Source organism: Crocodylus siamensis, chromosome 5 (assembly GCF_052110815.1).
Source record: "Crocodylus siamensis isolate JL-2025a chromosome 5, ASM5211081v1, whole genome shotgun sequence".
NCBI classification, from domain to species: Eukaryota; Metazoa; Chordata; order Crocodylia; family Crocodylidae; genus Crocodylus; species Crocodylus siamensis.
This window is the reverse complement of record NC_143399.1, coordinates 49245398-49268225: the sequence shown is the minus strand read 5'-3', so window position 1 is coordinate 49268225 and position 22828 is coordinate 49245398. Positions and strand designations below refer to the sequence as shown.

Below are 22828 nucleotides of genomic sequence, written 5' to 3'. Positions count from 1 at the left end.
AAACACATCTCTGTAACTGGGATAGCTGGCAGTGTGATCAATGCTGCATTCTATGATATAGTCTGAAGCTGCTTTGTTGTGCACCCAGGCTACATTTCAAAATATAGGCCTTACCCTGTACGCCTTTAGTGCAGCATTCACATAGCTATGAGTTAATAGTATTCATGTGTTGTTATAATTATTGTTATTATTGTTGTCCCAGAGTCACCAATCAGGATTAAAACCCACTGTAGTAGGTTCTGTAACAACCTATCATAAAAGGAAGTCCCTGTTCTAAGGAAATATAATCTAACCTGTAAATATTAATAGCATATGAACTAGTTTATATCCGTAACATTGCCAGTATAATAAGAAGTGTGTGAAATCAAACATGTAATTATATGAATAATAGGGGTTTAGCATAATTTAATGACACAGATTCCAATTGGTATACATCCTATACTTTCTCATGTTATTATTAATAGGAGCCAGTCTTATACGATTGGAAACAGGCAAAAAAGAATCTTTAAAATGTATTGAATCATATATTGGATTACGTTTGTCGTGTTTGGGCAGCAAGAGGCCAGCGTTGTTATTGCAGGGGTAACTGTAGCTTGGATCAGGCCATTTCAGCTGTGAATTATTCCCACAGTTGCAGCATTATTTGCTAATTCACCATATAAATATTGTAACATTGCACAGTCAGAGAGGTGGCAGTAGAGCCCTGAATGTACAACAAAACCTAGGCAGTCTGTTCCTGTTGTGTCTGCAGCTGCTTAAATTTGCAATGTTTAATAATTTCTGCATGCAGTTCACAGTAAGATTAATGTTGATTTTATGTCTTGGAATGGAAAGGGGGAGCATTAAAGGTGTAATACAGAAACCCACAGCATAGCAGATGGTACCAAAATACTGAATGATCTTTTTTCATTTTGACCTTCTCAAAATGGTAGAATGTATGTGCTGTAGATAATCCCTTCCTGGCCTCTGTGTGTCAGTCTAACCATTCCGACTTGCGGGAGTAGCTTCAGAATAAAGTACCGGGTAGCTGACGTGGCAGAGCCTATGTGAGTTTGCATCCTTGCAAGTGAGCCAGGGACAGAGCCTGTCAGAATGGGATGCAGCAGCACAGCCTTTGCTGTAGGGGTAGACAATGTAAGTAGCTACATTTTAGTATTCACAATAAAAAATAGTAAGTTTTATTCAAAAGAGAATAAAGGGGGAAGTGACAGAGTTCTTAGAACTTGCTTTAAAATGGGATGTGGAAAGAAGAATGGGACAACTTTTGTTACTGCCAAACCGAGAACTTGACAGTCCTTATAAAAACAAACTTTGATTTTAATGAATGCCAGATATTCCCCACTCTCTGTCTGTATTGGAAAGCATATGTGCTGAACGTGGAATGCCTTTCACTTCCTTTGCTGTATGCTAAATACCGGAGCATGACTCTGTTTGCAGTTAATTTAACCTTCTTAAAATTGCCAGAAATAATGAACAGGAATGTTTGGATGTTATTATAGGTATCACTGTATATAATTCAGTGGGGAAGGTGGGCATGTCTCACTGGGTTGACGGTTTAAGTTGAATAATGGAAAAGGGAGACTTAGAAACTTAGAGGAAAAGTTAGACACATTTGACTGTGTAACCAGCAATGGGAAACTGCCTGCCAAACAGTGACAAATAGCTTGGAACAAATCCATATCATACTACTCATGGTGCTGTTTCAGATTGCACTGTTAGTTTCTGCTATTTTGGAGGCTTTTCTTGTCTGATATTTTGTTTATTTGCCGGGTATAACGTCCGTTTTATGATTTATGTTCCATATTAAACTACACAGATAAACACATGCTGTAACTCAGGTATTAGGGTCAGAAATAGAAGCTTTAGATTTAAGCCTGTGAGGATGTGACCACCAGCGACTACTGATATCATAGATTTAATAGATTTCATAGACTTTAGGGCTGGAAGGGACCTTGGAAGATCATCGAGTCCAGCCCCCCACCCAAAGGACAGGAAGTCAGCTGGGGTCATAGGATCCCAGCAAGATAAGCATCCAATATGCTCTTGAAGGTGTTCAATGTAGGTGCTTGAACCACCTCCAGTGGCAGGCTGTTCCAGACCTTGGGGGCTCGGAGAGTAAAGAAATTCTTCCTTATGTCCAGCCTGAAACGATCTCATAGTAGTTTATGACCGTTAGAGCTCATCATCCCTTGGGGCGCTCTGGTGAACAAACATTCCCCCAGATCCTGGTGGTCACCTGTCAACATGCCCGATTATGGCACTGTCTTTTTTTGTTCCGTCCCCACCTCTGGCCGGAAGGGTGCCGTTCCTGGAGCGGCATATGCCAGAACCGCCTGCCACGACTTGGATGTTTACTAGGTTCAGTGAATTCTTTCTAGTGTGTGCCAGGCCAGAAATGAGACTTCCTGTCACCTCAGAGGGGTGGTCCTTGAGGGCTCCTTCCTCCCCTACACCCTCGCCTGGGCCTCCTTGACAGTTCATAATCAGTCTCTCAATGCCCCCCCTTCTTTCCTTAGGGTGGGAGTGCAGGCCAACGCCTGAGATACGCGAGTCCCGAAAATCACCCTGTCTAGGGTTACACTCAGTTCACTCGCGGGCACCGAATCCTGGCTTTCTATGTCCGCCGGCCCGCGTAGAGTTCCTCAAAGTCCGTGTCACCGGGAACCTCTTTCGTTCCCCTAAGAGTCCTCTCCTCTCTGGAGGAATCCTTCCCTCGCACAGGTATGCTGGGGCTACTAGCCACCCTGAAGGTTAAGCTGCCTGCTGTGCCCAAACCCACCGTGGTCGGGTGCTCCCGACCACCACAGTCTCCACCACCAACTTCAGGGTCTACAACCCTCGTCGTCTCGCCCCTTCCGGGGTCTTACCCTTGCCCCAGAACATCCGGGACGGCCACGGGTCAGAGCGTCTTCCCCGCACTGCGCTTCTGCCAGCAGTCTGCTCCCACACCGGCACTTCCGGTCCGCCGCTCCTTGGTCCCGGGCTCGCCTTTAAGCCCGCCGGCTTCTCTTCCCACCTGCAACAGGTAAGTAAGTGCCCTGCCTCCTGGGGCTGCTGGTGGGCGGTGGCCGTGGCGCCTTCCGCCCCGCGGGTCTCGGGTCTCGCCCACCGCGCCTCCCGGGGTTGTGGGCGGACGGTAGCTGCGGAGCCTTCCACTCTGCGGGTCTCGGGGCTTGTCTGCCCTGCCGTGCACGCACACTTCCTACCCCTCAAGACGCCGACAGGCGGTCTTCCTATTCGTACACCTTCTGTTAGCTGCCCCTCCGGTTCTCTCACTTCTTCCCCTTCACAACGAGACAAAAAGTCCGCAACCGTGTTTGTCTTACCCGGTCGGTAGATTACCTTAAAGCGATACGGCTGAAGGGCTAACGTTCAGCGCATTATGCGCGCATTATCAGTTTTAGCCGTGTGTAGCCATCTGAGTGGAGCATGGTCCGTTATGAGGGTAAACTCCCGACCCAGGAGATAATATCGAAAATATTCAACCCCCCATCTAATGGCTAAACACTCTCTCTCAACAGTAGAATACCTGGTCTCCTGATCGCTCAGCCTGCGGCTGGCATACGCAACTGGACGCTCCTCCCCGTCCACTGCCTGAGACAGTACCGCTCCCAGAGCATATGCCGAGGTGTCCGTCTGTAGAGTGAAGGGAATGGTAAAGTTGGGGGTATGCAGGACCACCTCTTGGCACAGGGCCCTTTTTACCTTTTCAAAGGCTGCCTGCCGCTCCTCCGTCCATTCAACTATTCCAGTCCGACGGCCCTTGGTAGTTTCCGTCAAGGGTGCCGCTATCTCCGCAAATCGAGGAATAAAATGCCTGTAATAACTGGCTAACCCTAGGAATGCTCTCATCTGTCTCTTGGTTGCTGGAGCCCGATAGTTCTTGATTGTCGCCACCTTGTCTACTAATGGCCATACCCGGCCCTGCCCCACCAAGAAACCTAGATATCTGGTTTCTTGTTTCCCCAGCGCACACTTCTTGGGATTAGCTGTCAGGCCTATTTGTCTCAATTCGGACAGCACTGCCTTGAGGGCTCGCAAGTGCTGCTCCCAAGTGTCTGTATAGACTATGGTGTCATCTATATAGGCCGCTGCATACTCCTGGTGGGGTGCCAGCACCCTGTCCATTAACCTCTGGAAGGTGGCTGCCGCCCCATTCAGCCCGAAAGGCATTCTCTTAAATTCAAATAGCCCCCACGGTGTACCAAAGGCGGTTCTGGCTTGATCCTCTTTCCGGAGGGGAATCTGCCAGTAACCCTTGGATAAATCCAGTGTCGAGATGACTTTGGCCTGCCCTATGCATTCCACCAACTCGTTTACGTGGGGCATCGGGAATGCATCAAACTGAGTCAGTTCGTTCAATTTCTTGAAATCTATACACAGTCTCAGGCCTCCATCGGGCTTGTCCACCGGTACAATTGGGCTGCGCCAGGGACTCCGGGAGGGTGTTATGATCCCCTGTTTCAGCATCATTCTGATCTCCTCCTTTACTAATGGGCATTTATGATACGGGATTCGTCGCCACCTTCCTCGGGCTATCTGCCCCTCTTTGGTGACAATTTGATGTTCTACGCCTCTTGCCTCTCCCGGTTGTTCCGAGAAGACATCACGGAACTCTTGGACCAATCCCATCAGCTGCTGTCTCTGCGACCTCTAAGTTGCTTCCCCATGGGTACTATTTCCGGGCCATAGTCCCTACTTGGACCCCTTATCCTCTGACCCGTGCCCGCCTTTGCCTCCGATTCGGTGGAGATCACGAGCCCCTCCGGTTCCCGCCACTCTTTAAGCAGGTTAATGTGGAACACTTGTCGCTCTCACCTAGCTCCCGGGCGCAGAACTTCATAATCGACTGGCCCTAACTTCCTCACGACTGTGAATGGCCCTTGCCACTGTGTTGAGAACTTGCTAGTTGAGTCAGGTAGCAGCACCAGTACCTTCTGCCCTATACTTAACTCCTGCGCCTGCGCCTTGCTATCATAATGTCTCTTTTGTCTGGCCTGTGCCTGCCCTAAGTTGGTAAGCGCGATGTCTTGGACCACCTGAAGCTGGTCTCTTAATTCTCGGACATACTCGGTCGTTCTTTCCCCGTGCTCAGGTGCTACTGCCCACCCTTCCCGCTTTACGTCCAACAGGCTACGAGGCCGATGTCCGAATGTTAGCTCAAACGGTGAGAAGCCTAAGGAGGCTTGCGGGGCATCCCTCACCACGAATAAAAGGGGTGCGATCATCATATTCCATTTTTGGGGTTCTGCTTGAGTGCATCGCCTCAACATCCCCTTCAGCGTCCCATTAAATCGCTCCACCAACCCATTGGTCTGTGGGTGGTACACCGCCGTCCGCAGGTGCTTAATGCACAGGGCTTTACAAAATACCTTCATAACCGTGGACATAAAATTGGACCCCTGATCAGTCACTATTTCTCGTGGGATCCCAAACTTGGATACCCAACTCATAAGTGCGGCGGCTATCTTATTGGCAGTCACCACCCTCAACGGGATGGCCTCCGGAAACCTGGTGGTATAATCTATTAACACCAGGATGAACTGATGCCCAGCTACACTCCTGGGTAATGGTCCCACTATGTCTAACGCTATGCGGGAAAACGCCTCCCGCACCAGGGGCATGGGTTGAAGCGGTGCCTTCTGCGGCTTATGGGAGCTTACTTTCTGGCACGCTTCGCAAGTACGGCAATACTTGTCCACATCCTCATAAAGGTGAGGCCAGAAACACCAGCGGGTCAAACGCGCCTCCGTTTTATCCCTCCCCAGGTGCCCTCCGAGAGGGTGTTTGTGGGCCAGCCATAGGAGCTGTTCCCGAAAGGAGCATGGGATTATCAACTGCGTCACCTCTTCTCCTTCGCGCCTTCCCCGTACCACCCTATAAAGTAAACCACTCCTTACTTCTATCCAAGGGAGGGGTTTTACCTGGCCTGGGGAGCCTACCTGAGGGTTGTCTTCCAGGGCATCCACCTCCCAGAAGGCGCGCAGCTCCGGGTCTGCCTCCTGTTCTTTCCGAAACTGCTCTGCCTGGGTCACGTCATTGATCGGCAAGTCATCAGTCTCCTGGGTTCTAGCGCCTACTAGACCGCCTGTTTCATCCTTGTGCCTTCTCCTTGGTGCCAGAATATCAAAGATCTCCGGCCAATCGCGGCCCAGGATCATTGAATATAATATCCCTTCCTTCAACCCGACTGGGAGTCTTCTTTGGACCTTTCCTATCCGGACCGTCAACCAGCGGCGTTCAACATAACCCCTTTCCTTATGAAGGCACAGCATACTGACTCCCTCACATCGGGGGGCTCGTTCCCACTGGATAAGTGAGGGTCTAACTATGGATTGGGCGCAGCCAGTGTCTACCACCGCTGAAATAGGCGTGCCTTCCACCCAAGCTTGAACCCTAGGTAAAGGTTGGACATGGGCCGGACTGAAGCTGCCTACCCCACAGTCCATTGCTTCTGCCTCCGGCAAGACCTCCAGTGCTGGGCGGTTATCTTGCTGGTACCTGTCTCTAGGGGAACTCTCTCGCATCTCCTGGGAGCAATTCCGAGCGAAATGCCCCATCCTTCCACACGTAAAGCCGGAGGGTCCCGGTACACTTGCTTTCCTACTTCCTCTACATTCCCCCGTCTACCTGGGTGTGAGGTCTGTCCCTTTCATCCCTTTAGCTCTGTGCTGCTCCCCCTGAGCTGCGTCAAATTGTTCAGCCCACTGGAGGGCCTCTCGGGAGGAGGCAGGGCAGTGGCACCTTACCCACTTCCGGGTTTTTTCCTCTAGGTCGTTAATAAACTGTTCCATAAGGATTTGGTCCACTATCTGTTCTTTAGAGGTGACTTCAGGCCTCAGCCATCTGGCTAACAAGTCCACCAGGGTCTGCCACAAAATCCGGGGGGACCTGACATCGCTAGCCTTTCTTTCCCGGAAGGCCTGCCTACGCCTCTCTGGGGTGATGTCTATCCGGTGGAGTATCTCCCCCTTTACCTTATCGTAGTCCATCGCGTCCACTCTAGACAGGGCTCTGTAGGCGGCCTGAGCTTGCCCAATTAGCAAGGTGCCCAACTGTCCTGCCCATTTTGCCTTCTCAACCCCTGCCGCCAAGGCCGCTCTCTCGAAGATCTCCAGGAAGGCCTCTGGGTCATCCTCCTGTGTCATCTTCGGCATCCGCCACTCTGCATACTCCCTAGGAGTCCTCGCCTGCTGCTACATCAGATGCTCCTGCAAGGTGGTCTGTCGCATCGATTGTTGTTGTTGCTGCAATATCTGCACCATCATATTCATTAACTGGTGCATGGGTTCCATCGTCTGCCCACTTGCCTGGTGCTCCATTGTTATAATAAATTGCCCTCGGGATGGCCGCTGCCGATTTCCCGGCCAATGCACCAAAAGTGACAACGTGCCCGATTATGGTACTGTCTCTTTTTGTTCTGTCCCCACCTCCGGCCGGAAGGGTGCCGTTCCCGGAGCGGCATACGCCAGAACCGCCTGCCACGACTTGGATGGTTACTAGGTTCAGTGAATTCTTTCTAGTGTGCGCCGAGCCAGAAATGAGACTTCCCGTCACCTCAGAGGGGTGGTCCTTCAGGGCTCCTTCCTCCCCTACACCCTCACCCGGGCCTCCTTGACAGTTCGTAATCAGTCTCTCAATGCCCCCCCTTCTTTCCTTAGGGTGGGAGTGCAGGCCAACGCCTGAGATACGCGAGTCCTGAAAATCACCCTGTCTAGGGTTACACTCAGTTCTCTCACGGGCACCGAATCCCGGCTTCCTATGTCCGCCGGCCCACATAGAGTTCCTCAAAGTCCGTGTCACCGGGAACCTCTTTCATTCCCCTAAGAGTCCTCTCTTCTCTGGAGGAATCCTTCCCTCGCACAGGTATACTAGCCACCCTGAAGGTTAAGCTGCCTGGCGTGCCCAAACCCGCCGTGGTCGGGTGCTCCCAACCACCACAGTCTCCACCACCAACTTCAGGGTCTACAACCCTCATCGTCTCGCCCCTTCCGGGGCCTTACCCTTGCCCCAGAACATCCGGGACGGCCACGGGTCGGAGCGTCTTCCCCGCGCTGCGCTTCTGCCGGCAGTCTGCTCCCGCACTGGCACTTCCGGTCTGCCGCTCCTTGGTCCCGGGCTCGCCTTTAAGCCCGGCGGCTTCTCTTCCCACCTGCAACAGGTAAGTAAGTGCCCTGCCTCCCGGGGCTGCTGGTAGGCGGTGGCTGCGGCGCCTTCCACCCCACGGGTCTCGGGGCTCGCCCACCGCGCCTCCTGGGGTTGTGGGTGGACAGTAGCTGCGGAGCCTTCTGCTCCGCGGGTCTCGGGGCTTGCCCACCGCGCCTCCCAGGGTTGTGGGCGGATGGTAGCTGCGGAGCCTTCCGCTTCGCGGGTCTCGGGGCTTGCCTGCCCCGCCGCTCTCGCACACCACCCCTGATAAGCTTATAGGTGGCCATCAGATCACCCCTGAGCCTGCGCTTTTCCAGGCTAAAGAGCCCCATGGCTCTCAGCCTGTCATCGTAAGATCTATTTTCCTGACCTATGATCATGTGCGTGGCTCTTCTCTAGACTCTCTCAAGCTTCTCCATATCCTTGTTGAATTGTGGAGCCCAAAATTGGACATAGTACTCCAGCTGTGGCCTCACCAAGGCCGAGTACAAGGGGAGAATGTTGTCCCGGGATTTGCTTGAGAAGCATCTATGGATGCAAGCCAGCGGTTTGGTTGCTTTAGCAGCCGCTGCATCACATTGCAGGCTCATATCAACTGGAGATAAGGGCTTTTGCCACTAGCAAGTACTTGTCCAACCTTTGACAGGGTTTTTCTTAGTTCATTATGTATCTGGCAAGATAATGAAACATACACTGTGGAGGTAAAAATCTTGCCAGCGCATTTCAAGTTGCACTTTTTATTGCAACCAGCTGAGAATTAAAGGTCAATGTTACTTTTTCCACTCTGCAGTTTGTTTAATTTTGGAATGTCTCTTGGCTCAGATAATGACTTTTGATTACTGTATTTACTTGAATAGAAGATGATGTTTTTCTTTATAATTGCATACAAGGAAATCTCATTCATTATATTGTCCATCATTAAACTGCTGCCAAAACCAGCATGTCCTCAGTAAGGGAAATCAACTAGGAAGTTGATGAAATGCAGCTAACACTGAGCATGACTATAAAACACATGGCTCATATTGGGCAAACATACTGATTGGAACTTACTTTTTTTAATTTTGTGTCTCAGACCAAATTAGCAAAATCAGTTCTAAGTTCCATCAACTGAGCAGAATTCAGTTGTTCAGGTCTGTACGGTGCTACCACTGGCAAGTATCCTACCTTCCAGACTCATCAGCCTTGCGTTTCAGATGCTCCCAAATCCATGGCAGACATCCTACATGCAAAACCCAAGCCCGGAGCCTTGGGGTTCAGATACCCCTTAGTCTTACTTGCCCCTAGCCAAAAGACTATAGGAGCAAGCTAGAGGAAAAGCCCAAGAACAACCCCCCATTGCCATAAAATGTGTAGCCAATATCCTCACATTGGAAGTCTATAGTTTCAGTAGACGCTTGTACGGATGCCTGCCTATAGTGCAATGGACAGACCACCACTCCCAAAGTACACCAAGTCATTCAAGGTCAGGAAGAATGGGATCTACCCTTCCACGTACAGTAAAACCCCCTGGACCAACACCATCATCATGGTGTTTCCTCTGCCAGGCAACCTACTTTTTTTTTTGCAAAAATATTTATATTTATAACTATACTTCTACCAGCCTATCTTGTGACTGCTCGGGTTCACCCAACAGTCCAAAAAACACACTTTTACAGTTACACCGCTCTTAGTCCCATTACAAAAACCACGCCTGCATTCCCATGTGCCCACGCACCCATCACTTTTGCCTTTAACCATCACAGTTAGGCAAAGGACTACCTTAGTGCCTTTCTCCCACCCCCACTCCCTTCTCTTCTCCCCCTACCCAACTCCCCCACGTGTTTGCCCTGTCCTTTCACTCGTCACTGTGTTAATTGTTGTCTTCATTGTCATCGTTGTCATCATCATCATCCTCATTGTTTCTCTCTTCAGAGGGCTCGCCTCTGAACTGTCTATGCCAGTCCCCTCTCTTCTATATGAAGTCCTACATAGTTTCATAGTTTCTAGGGTCAGAAGGGACCTGAGCAGATCATCTAGTCTGACCCCCTGCCATGGCAGGAAAGAATACTGGGGTCAAATGACCCCAGCAAGATGTTCATCTAACCTCCTCTTAAACACCCCCAGGGTAAGAGCCTGCACCACTTCTCTTGGAAGCTGGTTCCAGACCCTAGCCACCCTGACTGTGAAGTAGCGCCTCCTGATATCTAACTTAAACCTACCCTCTGCCAGCTTGTGACCGTTATTTCTGGTCACTCCTGGCGGTGCTCAGGGGAACAGTGACTCCCCCAATGCCTGCTGATCCCCCCTGACTAGTTTATAACAGGCCACAAGATCCCCCCTCAGCCTTCTCTTTTGGAGGCTGAACAGGTTCAGGTCCCGTAGCCTCTCCTCATAGGGCCTGCCCTGTTGTCCCCTGATCATACGAGTGGCCCTCCTCTGGATCCTCTCCATGCTGTCGACATCCCTCTTGAAGTGTGGTGCCCAGAACTGGACGCAATACTCCAGCTGCGGCCTGACCAGTGCCGCACAGAGGGGGAGGATCACCTCTTTGGACCTGATCGAGATGCATCTGTGGATGCATGCCAAGGTGCGGTTGGCCTTCCTAACTGCCTCCCCACACTGCTGACCCATGTTCATCTTGGAGTCAATGATGATCCCCTGATCCCTTTCCGCCTCCGTGCTGACAAGAGGGGAGTTCCCTAACCTGTAGGTATGGTGCTGGTTGTTCCTCCCGAGGTGCATCACCTTGCACTTGTCTGTGTTGAAACCCATCCTATTCTCGTCCGCCCACCCTTGTAACCTGTCTAGGTCTGATTGTAGCCTGTTGCATCCTTCCGGTGTGCCCACGTCCCCCCACATCTTAGTGTCATCAGCAAATTTGAACAGGGTGCTTTTTACTCCCTCATCCAAATCACCGATGAAGATGTTGAACAGTGCGGGCCCGAGGACCGAGCTGTGCAGAACCCCACTGCCCGCGTCCTTCCAGGTTGAGAAGGACCCATCCACTACCACCCTCTGGGTGCGGCCCTCCAGCCAGTTGGCGACCCATTTGACTGTGTGGGTGTCTACACCACAGCCCCCCAGTTTCTTAATGACCTCCCTGCTTGGGAGGTCTGTAGTAGACTCCCACCGTTAAGTCCCTTTCCCCTCAACTGCCTTGTACTCTAACCCAAAGCACTTCAGAGTGCCCCTCCCCTGACTCCTTGCTAATTAACGAGGATGTGTATTCCTCCTTAATGTAGAGTGCCACGCCCCCACCTCTGTTTCCTATCCTGTCCCTCCTTTACAGCCTATAGCCCTTGACATGCACCGCCTAATCATGCATTGCGTCCCACCACGTTTCCGTAATCCCCACTATGTCGGGGCTGGTGTCAGCCAGCAGGAGGGTGAGTTCTTCCTGCTTGTTGCCCATACTACGAGCATTTGTGTAGAGGCGTTTGAAGCCTCCTGTGGGTGTGTGTACTTACCCCCTAGTCCCAGCATTACCCTGGCCCCTATCTCTTACCTGTTTATTTGCTTTGCTCGTTGGTCTGGGCCGGGCTGTATTTGTGGGTGCTGTTTGGTCTGGCAGTCTGATGTTTCCTCTGGCCTCATCTTCCCCTTCCACCAACAAGCCTAGTTTAAAGCCCGCCGGAGGAGGTCCGCCAACCTAGAAGAGAACACACGCTTACCTTTAGGGGAAAGGTGGAGCCCATCCCATCCCATCCCAGCATGTCTCTCGTCGTGATGTGCCAGTCGTGGCTGAGGAAGCCAAAGCCCTCCTCGAAGCACCATTCCTGTAGCCGCCAGTTGTTCTCCGCGATGCACGTTTCATGCCATCTGTCTTGTCCACTCACTGGCAGGATAGAAAAGAAAACCACCTGTGCGCCCATCTCCTTCAGCATGCACCCCAGAGCTTGGTAGTCCTCCATCAGGCGATCAGGGCTCTTCCTGGCCGTATCGTTAGTGCCCACATGGACTAGGACCATGTGGTAATAATCGGTGGGCTGGATTACGGTCTGGAGCATCCCTTTCACATCCTGAATCCTTGCTCCAGGTAGGCAGTATACCTCGCATGCCGAGGCGACAGATGGGGCCCTCCGTACCTCTCAGGATGGAGTCACCAATGACGATCACGCGATGCTTCTTCCTCCTGGCCTTCTTGCCTCCTTCAGCTTGCACAGGACGTGGTGAGCATGGAGTTGCTGCCTCCCTGGTTTTGTCCTCTCCGTCCTCCTCCTCCAGGGCTGCCAGGACTTCGTACCTGTTCTCCAGCCAGACTGTAGGAACTGGTGCTGCCGTGTCTCGAGCAGCCCTGGCACGGGAGGTGACCGTCTGCTACTTAGCAGTGGAGGGCTCATCTTGAGGTGCATCTTTTGCTCATCATGAGGTACATCATGAGGTACATCTTTTGCTCATCATCTTCTACTATTCTCCTGTACATCTCAGTCCCATTTTAATGCAGCCTTCAACTGGGAGGTTTGTGTGTCTGTTTATGAACAAGCTCCTGGTCTTCCACAGGGCATTCCTGAAGCAGGAGATGAAGTGGTCAGAGTGGGCTGTTGGGGTCCTTTGCTGCTTAGTCCAAGTGTCCATACAGCACTGCTTCTCTGGTCAGGGTTATGAACCCTGTCACCACCAGGAGGAGTACGTGTGCTCTTTCACACCTCTCTGGCGCATGGGAAGTCCCAAAGGAGGTGGTCAGTTGTTTCTGCCTCCCACCAGCAGGATTGCCTGGGGTAGTGATTGGGCCTCTCTGCTCTGCACTGTTTCTCCATGCCCTCACAAGGAGTGCCTGATGGGCTACCTGCCAGTTCAAGTCTGTACTCCTTCTGCAGGTCCTTGTGGAAGATTCATTCCCACATGGTCTGCCAGCTGTCTCTGAGTAGTAGGTCCGTAGGCAACCTGATGTCTTTTGCCCTTACCACCTGGTAGGCACTTGCCACCCCCCACCACTGCCTACCACCGACAGTGCCAGCGGCATCTGTCAGAGCTCCCCAGTTACCACCACCAGGCTCCCGCTGCTGCACTCCCATCACAGCCATGCGCCCCCAGCCACCGGGGGCACCTGCCGTTCAGGTTGCAGAGCGGCAATTGTTATAGGTTAGATGGGCCCTATGGTACTCAGTGGGTGCATCTACATGTGCATTAATGTGCTGTTGCTACTGTGCATTAAGTTGAGTACCTCTGATATGAGGTACTAACTAAATGTGCAGTAGCTGGTACTACTGTGTAATAGCAAAGGTGCACGGTCTTTTCCTGATGCTTAATGTGCAGTAGACTAATTCTACTAGCCATTAGAATGGCTGTATCTTACAGTCATTTGTCAGGATTGCTGGGGCTACCTACAAGGATACACTAGTGCAGCACATCATGAAATGGACCCCCAAACAGTTCACCCAGAATCCCTGTGTCGCCCCCTCTTTCAGCCTGTTGCATATAATTAGTGCGGCCCTGCCCACCATGAGGTGGAGTCAGACCAGGTTGTCCTGTGCATCATCTGCATATAAATTTTTGGAGCATCCCAGGATTAATGACAAGAACACCCAGTTCCAGGCATGAATGGGGGTGGGTGGGTGCTAATTAATACATGGATCCTTTGTTGGGGAGGTATGTGGAGTACCCCATAGCTCACACTGACCAGTGCTGAGCTATGGGGTCACCATGGCTTGAAACACTGTTGTTTCTGCCAGGGCCCAGCCCAGTGAACTATATGGTGAATCATGAGCCTTTTGGTTTTGGACTAATGCCATGTATGGTTAGTATAAGTAAATACAAAAGTGCTGCTTAAATGTGTGTTTATGGAATACCTGTGCTAAAACTTGCAATAGTTTCAAAAAAGGTAAAATGGATTAATTTTGGATGAACTAAGTCTATGGATATCCATTGTTGCTTATTGCTTTCAAAGCCAGTGTTTTTGAATTTGTTTCTTACTTTGATATGGTCAGGCAGAGCATGGTCTGACAGTAAAGAGGGCAAAGTTGGTGGGGGAGCAGAGGGCAAGGGTGTTTTCTGCCCCCCCCAATTTATTTTTTCCTGCTGTAGCAATGGGAGAGGGGGAAATTCTAGGCAAATCTCCAAAAATTAGATTCGATACCTGGAAAATTATAACATTTATAAATTTTCCATGTTTAGAATCTAATTATTGGGGAGTTGTCATACTCAGGGTCATTTTATATTTAAGTAAATATGGTAGTTTTTTTCAATTTTGTCTCTATTCAGTTCCTAGGTCTTCCAGATTCTTGTCAACTACTGCCAGTGTGTGGGTGTCCTACACAGAAACAGAAAGTATGTGCACAAGAATCTAGAATTTGGAGATCTTTTTTATCTCTTAAGTGATTCCATGATGCTGTTGCTAAAAGGATGCCATTAACTTGAAGTCAAAGTCAGCTTAAACAAAAAAAAACTACAAGTGCTTCCAGCTGTTCCACCTACCCCACGTTTTCCCCATGAATTTAATTTTTTCTAATCAAAAGTTCCTATTGTTTTCCTTTTTTCACCTGTGTGAAGAACGCTCTTAAAATTTGCTTAGCAAATGTTATAAATTATATCAGTCTAAAACATTAAGTGGCAGGGATGTAATTAATTATTTTTTTTATGAATTTAATTTTTGCTGTTGCTTGCGGGTGCATTCTTTATCACTGTTCTGCTATTCACCGGTCTCTCTATTTCTAGGTTTCTTTCCTTCCTTCTGTAGTTTTCAGTCCTGCTTCTCCCTCTTCCTTTCCCCCTCCATCCCAGCCAAATCTTGTTTTAAGCTTTTCTGTCATCTAGTTTTCTTCACAGCTGTTTTCCAGTGGTTTAGGCTGTTCTTGCTCAAAGCCTGATGTTGCTGATAGTGTCTCTCCACGTCATCCTTCCTTGCATAAGCTGAATAATGTTGGATTGCTGGTCATGTGAAGTATAAATAGAATCAGGGACTTAACACAGTACACAGTTAAAGCAAGTGGGGACCAGAGCCAGCCTTAGCAAAAATGGCACCCTGGGTGAACTTGTATTTTGGTGACACCCCTTCCCTTCCCCCCCGCCCCAACTTAGCAGCTCTGCTGCAGGCAGAGGCAGGTGGGGAGGCAGAACGGCAGGAGGGAGGGGGCATTTGGAGTGGGGTTGCCTGAGCACATCTTTGAAAAATCCAGCATTCAGCTACTAGTTAGAGGCCTAAACTTATCAGCCAGAAACCATTAAGAAAGATGGAGGGTAGTTAAAAAAGAAAAAAGACATCTGAAGGAGTAACAACATCAGTGGCTTCTGATGGTTGCAGCTTTCCCAATAGTCAAGGGCAGTGTATAACTGATAGGATTGTTGGCTGTTTCAGGAGTGCACAAAGTTATGAACAACAGTTGTGAAACTTGACATGGGACAGTTGATTTCCCTATGCTAAGGGAACAGCAGAGGCTCTGGAATAGTTTAGTGACAGGCTGAAGAAGACAGTGCTATCTTGGCTTACATACATTTCATGTTCCATAGATTATCTGCATGATCATAAAAGGCTACAAACATATTTTTAACATGAAATGTTGACTTCTGAAGAAATGAATGGCTTACGTCCCTGGGTTCACCAGGGAAAGCTTCCCATCTGACAATGGGAAAGAACTTTTTTTCAAATTTTAAGCTATAATATACTTATTTTCCAAAATTTTAAAACATAGTTTTACCTTGCTATGTATACAGGTTTAAGCCATGTTTTAGCTATGTTCCTGACTGCTATAAAAATCCCGCTGAAGTCCAGGTCTATAGCACCATCCCATATTTTTTAAAAAATGTGGTTCACGCCAATCTACAGTGCAAGGCCACATTGTGGTTCAACCATTTTTAGTGTTCTCATATATGGTACTTAATGCTGCAGTGCTCCACCTTATTGCACCATTACCCCAAACTGATCAGGATCTTATCTCATTACTGCAATAGGAAAAAAATATGTTTAATTATTAAAGCCGATGGTTAATTTCATGTTGCAGAGCAGGGGTGCTGTATAGGAGGTGCACATGGGTGCATGTGCACCCCCTGTGCATGGTGGTCCACCCCCTGCAAAAAGGCGTTGCTGGCACCTGTGGGCAGTCACCACTCACCACCCCGCTGCCAGTCTGCAGGCGGTCCAAGATTGCCCCTGGCTGCTGCCGGCAGTGTTGGCCTGTGGGTGGTTGCCAACCCCGGTAGGCACTTGCCACCCGCCACTGCCTACCACCGACAGTGCCAGCGGCATCTTTGAGAGCTCCCCAGTCACCACCACCAGGCTGCCGCCGCTGCACTCTCATCACAGCCATGCCCCACCAGCCACTGGGGGCACGTGCTGTTCAGGTTGCAGAGCGGCAATTGTTGTAGGTTAGATGGGCCCTATGGTACTCAGTGGGTGCACCTACATGTGCATTAATGTGCATTGCTACTGCGCATTAAGTTGAATACCTCTAATATGAGGTACTAACTAAATGTGCAGTAGCTGGTACTACTGTGTAATAGCAAAGGTACACCGTCTTTTCCTGATGCTTAATGTGCAGTAGACTAATTCTATTAGCCATTAGTACATTAGCACAGCTTTAGTCTACTGCTCATTAAGCGTCTTGTGTAGACATACCCAGTAAGTTCTGGAGGACCTGTGCCTATTCTAACTACAGAAGAGAAGAGAGAAAACTTCTCAAGTAAGGGCTGTGGCAGGAAACTGTAAGGGTTTTCTGTATCCATGGCTGGGAAACAGTTGAGGATCACTAAACCAATAACATAAGGTGCTTTGTATCTGGACATTTACTTGCTTTTACAGGGCTTTCTCTTATTTTCCTGAGACCTGCATTTTAAATTTTTTCAGAGTGCTGTAGGAGGTGACTAACATTTGTACTCATCTGTGTGATTGAGACTTTTGAATGTTACAGTAGAGTATTCAGGGGTATAGGTTGTAGCCATGTTGGTCTAAGGACATAGGCAGACAAGATTCTTTAGGTAAATCTGGTATCTTTTATTAAACCAACTGAAATAGTTGGAAAATTTCTTCTTTGCAAGCTTTTGGGTACAAATACCCTTCGTCAGGCTGAGGAAGCATCTGCAGACCAACTAAACAAAGAACCTTAATTAGCTTGTTCCATTTATATCTCGGCATCTTGGCCACATGTTGAGATCAGATATTGTGGTGATATATAGGAACATATGTAGAATAGAATAGATCCAGTAGTTATTAGGTAATAAAAGGAAAAGATTAGTGATTTTTGGACTTGCATGATGGATTCCTGTTGAGAGACAAGTGAATGAGACAAGTGGAAAGAAAAAGTGAAAACAAACTAAAATATGATCCACTTTTATTGTAAGGAGGAGAGGAAAAGTCCTCACTGATTAACAAGTTAACTTGGGAAGTTTGTCTTTCTCTTTTCTTTGGCTGTTTTAGTTTTAAATTCCATATGTCGCAGGCTGCCTGCATCTTAATGTTTCAGGAAGCCTAAATATAAACAGGAGAGCAAACCCTTGCAGCACTGAGCAAGTAGTCAAAAGATGGGTTTGTCCTGAGGCATGTGAGGGCCGCACTTTGCTCTGCTTAGTCACGCTGGTGAGGCCCCTGAGCTGGAAGCGAGCTGGCAGGACTGATCCGGAGCAGGCAGAGGTTCAGACAGGCCTCCGCTGATGTGGCAGGTGGACTTTGACAGCTGTTTACAGGAACCCGGGGAGCTCAGTCCAGGTCTGCAGAGTTGCTGGCGGTGGTCTCATTCAAGCAGGTGTGTGTATGTGCTGAGGGGTATCTCACTGCTCGCTCTGCTTTTGCCAGGTGCTGGTTGTCCTTTGACCCCTGGGAAATGGTCATTTAAACCTGTTTCACTTAGTTCTGGGTGGTGGAATGGCCTGTACTTGGAACAGATTTATTTACCCACAAGTGTGTTTACTAGACTGGTGTTTACTTGGGTGGTTATACTTTGTATTGTGTAGGTGGACCTCAGGCTGAAGTCACAGTAGTAAGCAGTGTAAATGTCCACCTTGAGGACAGCCCAGAATAAATTGGTCAAGGTTATGAGAGAGAGGGGGAGATTAATTTTTGGAGTGGGAGGAGGAGAGCCAGTTTATTCCAAATCAAACCTTGATTCCACACACCCATGAGCCTGGAAGGCTTTTGAACTCCATGAGGCTTCTGTCCTTTTTCAGGAGGAGTTTGGAGGTGCAGTGCTCTACCAGGAGGTCTAAGAGTCTCTGAGGGGCATAGCTTCTGTGCTACCATTTCTAAGAATGCAGGATACATTCACTTCTGTGCCTGCCAAGTCATGGGACTGCAGGGTTGAGTCACTGCCCACTTTGGGGAGGGGAGCGCTGACCAGCAGGGCAAGGCTTACAGGTTCTAACACTCAGGGGATTGCAAGGGCTGATGTTGTTCCAAGCCCCTATATGGCTGCACAAGGGTGAGCATGTCTTTCTGTTTATAACAGGTCATATACCCTGATCTGCACAGCCTGGAGATCTAGATCCCAGTTTTGTGAGGAGGGCCTATTTCTTGAGTATTATATCTAGCAAACATTTGGCTGTTTCTGAATGTTCGAGGAACTGTCTGCTCTGAATGGGACCTCTGGATCTGGTGAGGCCTGGAACACTGTGATAAAGTGAACACACAGTGGTGGCTCCTTTCTGCCCTGCAATACTTCTGTGTTGTTTATTCTGCTAGGAATTTTGGCATTATGCTGCACATGGCAAGGTGATAGGGACAGGGGGCAAGCAGGCAGAAGCAAAGATAGCTCAGAAGTCATTGTGCTGTCAGATTGTCCACTCAGCTGGTGATACTTCTGGGGCGCCTCTACATGGCAAAAACCATGTTAATCTGCTAATGCACAGTCAGATTAGTCTACTGTGCATTAAGTATCACAAAAAGACTGTGCGCTGTTGCTACTGCACATTATTGTCAGCTACAGCACATTTATGTAGTACCTCATATTAGAGGTACTAAACTTAATGTGCTGTAGCAACAGCACATTAATGCACATGAAGACGCACCCCTGGGAGACAAGATCCCCTACTGAAGGGTGTGGTGTTTCAAGACAGACAATTATTTAAGGTCCATCTTCCCCTTACAGGGCCTGGGTGATGTTGTAGTCTAGCTGGCAAACAGATAACTGGTAAAGACTCAAGTAGTGTGCTGGAGGAGGTCATGAAGACCCCTGTGCCAGAGCCTCCTACTCCAGAAACATATTTGGTATTTTGGGGTGGTTGAGAGCACATTGCCTCAGCTCCTTGCACCTGTGAGGGTGACCTAATTTGCTGGCTCATCTCTCTCCCTCCCAGCTCAGAGCACACTGACCAAGGCTTGAAAAACACCTGCTCGCCATAGGACTAATTCAGCTAGTCAAAGATAGTCAACCAAAAAGGTTCAGGGGCAGTGCCCTGATGAGAAAGCACAGCAGCTTGGCAGCTACTGGCTGCCTAGAGAGGCCACATGGAGCTCTTGTGTCATCCGATGCCTAATTTAAAATGTTCCAGCTACTGAAAGGCAGGTAGAACTTTCTCTCTCTTCTCTATTCTGGTCTCTTGACCCCACTGTTAAGCAGCAGTTCAGCTATTCAGTTTCCCTCTTGCTCCTGTTTATTTTCTTAAATTATTCTTTTGAGAAATAGCTTTATCTCTTGCTTTTGATGCTACCCATAGTTTCCCAACCATCTCTAGCAGCAGCTCTTTGAAGCAGATGAGATTTTGACAGTTTTACTGCTCTCACTGGATTGTGAATTACAGGAGTGAAACTGATTAATCTTGTTCTGCAAACTGAACACTTAGCAGCAATCCAGGTACCACTGGCTGACTGGAGATTCAGGAAGGCAACACTAGCCTAGTTTATACTTGGCAGGTAATCACTGAAACTGCAAAAATATGGGAGCTTTTTGTTTTCTAAGATGGAAAATAAAATTCTGCAGAAATTCATGTTTTAGGCCTCCACACTTGCCAAGGAAGATTTCCAGCTTCTGACTGGTGAGTGGACAAGTGGATTTTCCATGCTTTCCTGCTGGCTCCCTGAAGAGTATTAAAGAGCAGTAGATTGACAGAGAGGCTGATGGATATTATGACACTGGAAAAATGGCAGCGCACTTTGTAGGTTGCCCTGACGTGGTTCAGAGCTCATTTAATCACATGCTTTGGGATTTACTCTTATGTTTGCAGGAAACTAAATTAGATTTGGAACTGAAAGAAGGCAAGCCAGGAAGAGACTCCACAGCAAGTCCCAGATGGAGCCTTGGACACCCCCATGGCCACCTCAACCATGGGAGAGGCATATAGCCCCAGTGAAGGGCCAGGACAGGGGTCAATGGAGGCAAGTCTACCACAGACTGCCCCCTCAATCCAGGCCCAATGGTGAGAGGTACTACCACCAACGACAAGGCCCACAAACAGGGCCTCAACCTTGGCAAGATTCCTGGGAAGAGTACTATCACTACAGCTATCCTTGGAGGCCAGGGGACCAGATTAGGCCGGATTCCAGGGCAGAGTATTATGAAAGTAGTTATCCTCCTAGACCATATTCAAGGTAAAGTATGAATAAAATGAACTAACCATATAGCTCAAACTGTTCTCTTCTGCTTTTTATTCTTCCATGTTCTCCTGGATAACCAGTTACTAAAGAAAGAATTGTAGTCACTGCTATGCCTATGGTTGCATCCTCGTTTCCATTCTAATCCCCTTTTTATGGTCATGCATAACTTTCTAAATCTTTTAATACTGGGACCAAACATTTCTAAATTGTTGTCATCAAAAAAATGAATTTCTTTTGAAAGTTTGAGTAAATAATTTGTTGGAGTAAATCATTGGTTTCTTTGTTTGAAATTAAGGAGATCAATAAGCAATAATATAGCACAAAATTATGGCAACCTTGGTAACTTTCTTGCTGGAATAGCTGTGGGTAGAAGGATAAAATGTTGGAAGGAGACATCCTTCATCACGTAGAAATGAATTTAAATGTTATGGCATGGATAGGTTTTGATTTGATCAGGTTATGGTCCTCATGTTATGCCTGCATAGTCCACTTTGCACACTTTTTCTGCTAAGCTTGTGGAATGCTCAGCTAAGGACAATGGCGCATGTGCATGGGGCTAAATCCCCTCCCAAGAAAATTGTACAAAGGTTGATCTGAGGTACCTGAGGAACATGGTAGCTTCAAAGCTTTGGAGAAAAAGGCTGTGTTTTTCCAAGAGCTCCCTAAGATGCCCACATACATAGATTTAATAGATTTCATAGACATTAGGGCTGGAAGGGACCTCATAAGATCATCAGGTCCAGCCCCCTGCCTAAGGGGCAGGAAGTCAGCTAGGGTCAAAGGATCCCAGCAAAACCCATCTGTTCTTTCTCCTGGGCACCATCCTGCCAGGCACTCAATACAATTAAATTGCTCAGGCTAATGGTTCTTTGTGACTTGAATCTTTATTTTATCGAACTACTTTCACAACAAAGTCTATCTCTCAGATGGGGAGGTGAATTCAACCCTAAACTTAAGACCTGATCTTTTGATCCTTGAACTTCCATCTTAAAATAGGTCCTGCTTGTTTCCTGGTCTCCTGACCCTGGAACTACTTATGATGTAATGTGTGTCTTTAGCTCTGGAATTGTATATTCCCATGAACTGAGGAAGTGAGAACAGCTCCTCAGCAGCCCAGTATTGACATGGTTCTGAGATGGTTTCTCATTCTTTTATCCTCCTTTGTATTCATCACTTGCTTTGTTACATTTCAGGCAAGGTCATGAGGATCCACACTGGAACTACCCAGCACCAAGCTCTGGGGAGGATTATTCTTATAAAGATTATTACAGACACCCACCAGCAGTGCAGGATGACAGAGGTATTGTATATTTCCATAGGAATTAAGGCTATTCTGCTTGCTGTTCATTCCTGGCATGGGTAGTCCAATGAGCTGTTACACTGGCCTGGCAAAACCTTTAGCATTAATCCTGTCTGATGTGTGCCTGGCCTGATAGACACATACCTGTTTGTCATGGTGGCCATCCCTGTTAGAAGAGGAGAACTGCTTGTTGCTGCCATTGGGTTTGATTAGTGTTGCTGTTGCTGTTGTCCTTGTTGGGTGTTATTGATGTATTGTCAGTGCTGACATCTTAGGAATTGTGGTGTTGATGAAGTCACAGCTTAGAGATTCCACCATCAATCTTGTTTTAAAGAATGACCACAGATTTGGTTTGGTGACAAACATTTGGCCAGGTTTATTGTCTACAAGTACAGCCCTAATACGTTTTGGCTTAACAAGTACATCAGAACAGGAGTTAAGGCATTTGTATGTACGACAAGGTAATGAGCACAATACTGCACAGGTTCCCCTGGGCCGCTACAAAATTCCCATACTTTCCAACCCTCCTTTTATATAATTATCAAAACAAATTATGTATTGCATTCCATCTGTATTTTGAATGTCTCAAACTGTCCTGTATCATGGGCTTGTTTCACATCCTGACCTGGGTGTTCCTGTTTTAGTCTTATCATGCAGGCACAGGACTATCCTACACCTTGTACAGCCATCTTCTGCTCCCATCTTCTGGCAAGAGTTCCCATCTTTCCCACATACCACGTTTTGTTTGTATAAGGAGTTCATGCATTGGTCAACTTTGCTAGTCAGGCCTACTCTCACCAATTCTTTAGCAAAGCCTTTGTGTAAGCGGTATAAATCAATTAATGTTCCAGCAAGGCCTACAGTTGCCTCCTCAAGCACCTCTTCTGTATTGAGCAGAAGGGCTTGCTGCAGGGCATCCAAAAGTATTCTCCTTCTCCTGAAGA

At 48.3% G+C, this 22828-nt stretch overlaps 1 protein-coding gene across 9 annotated transcripts in view; it reads left to right on the top strand.

Moving 5' to 3' along the window:
* SEC16B (SEC16 homolog B, endoplasmic reticulum export factor) overlaps nt 1-22828 on the top strand; it is an 86218-nt gene that overhangs the window by 17824 nt on the left and 45566 nt on the right. For 6 of the 9 annotated variants that reach the window (XR_016442328.1, XM_090047266.1, XM_090047267.1 and 3 more), the window contains 2 exons: nt 20215-20578; nt 21778-21884. Coding sequence is in view for 8 of the 9 variants with exons in the window: in XM_090047266.1 (XP_089903392.1) it covers nt 20280-20578; nt 21778-21884 (406 nt within the window). In the remaining variant the exon portion in view is untranslated. Of the gene's footprint in view, nt 1-699; nt 1135-12236; nt 12509-20214; nt 20579-21777; nt 21885-22828 lie in introns of those variants that run through there. The other 3 variants (XM_090047265.1, XM_090047269.1, XM_090047271.1) reach the window with 3 other exon arrangements.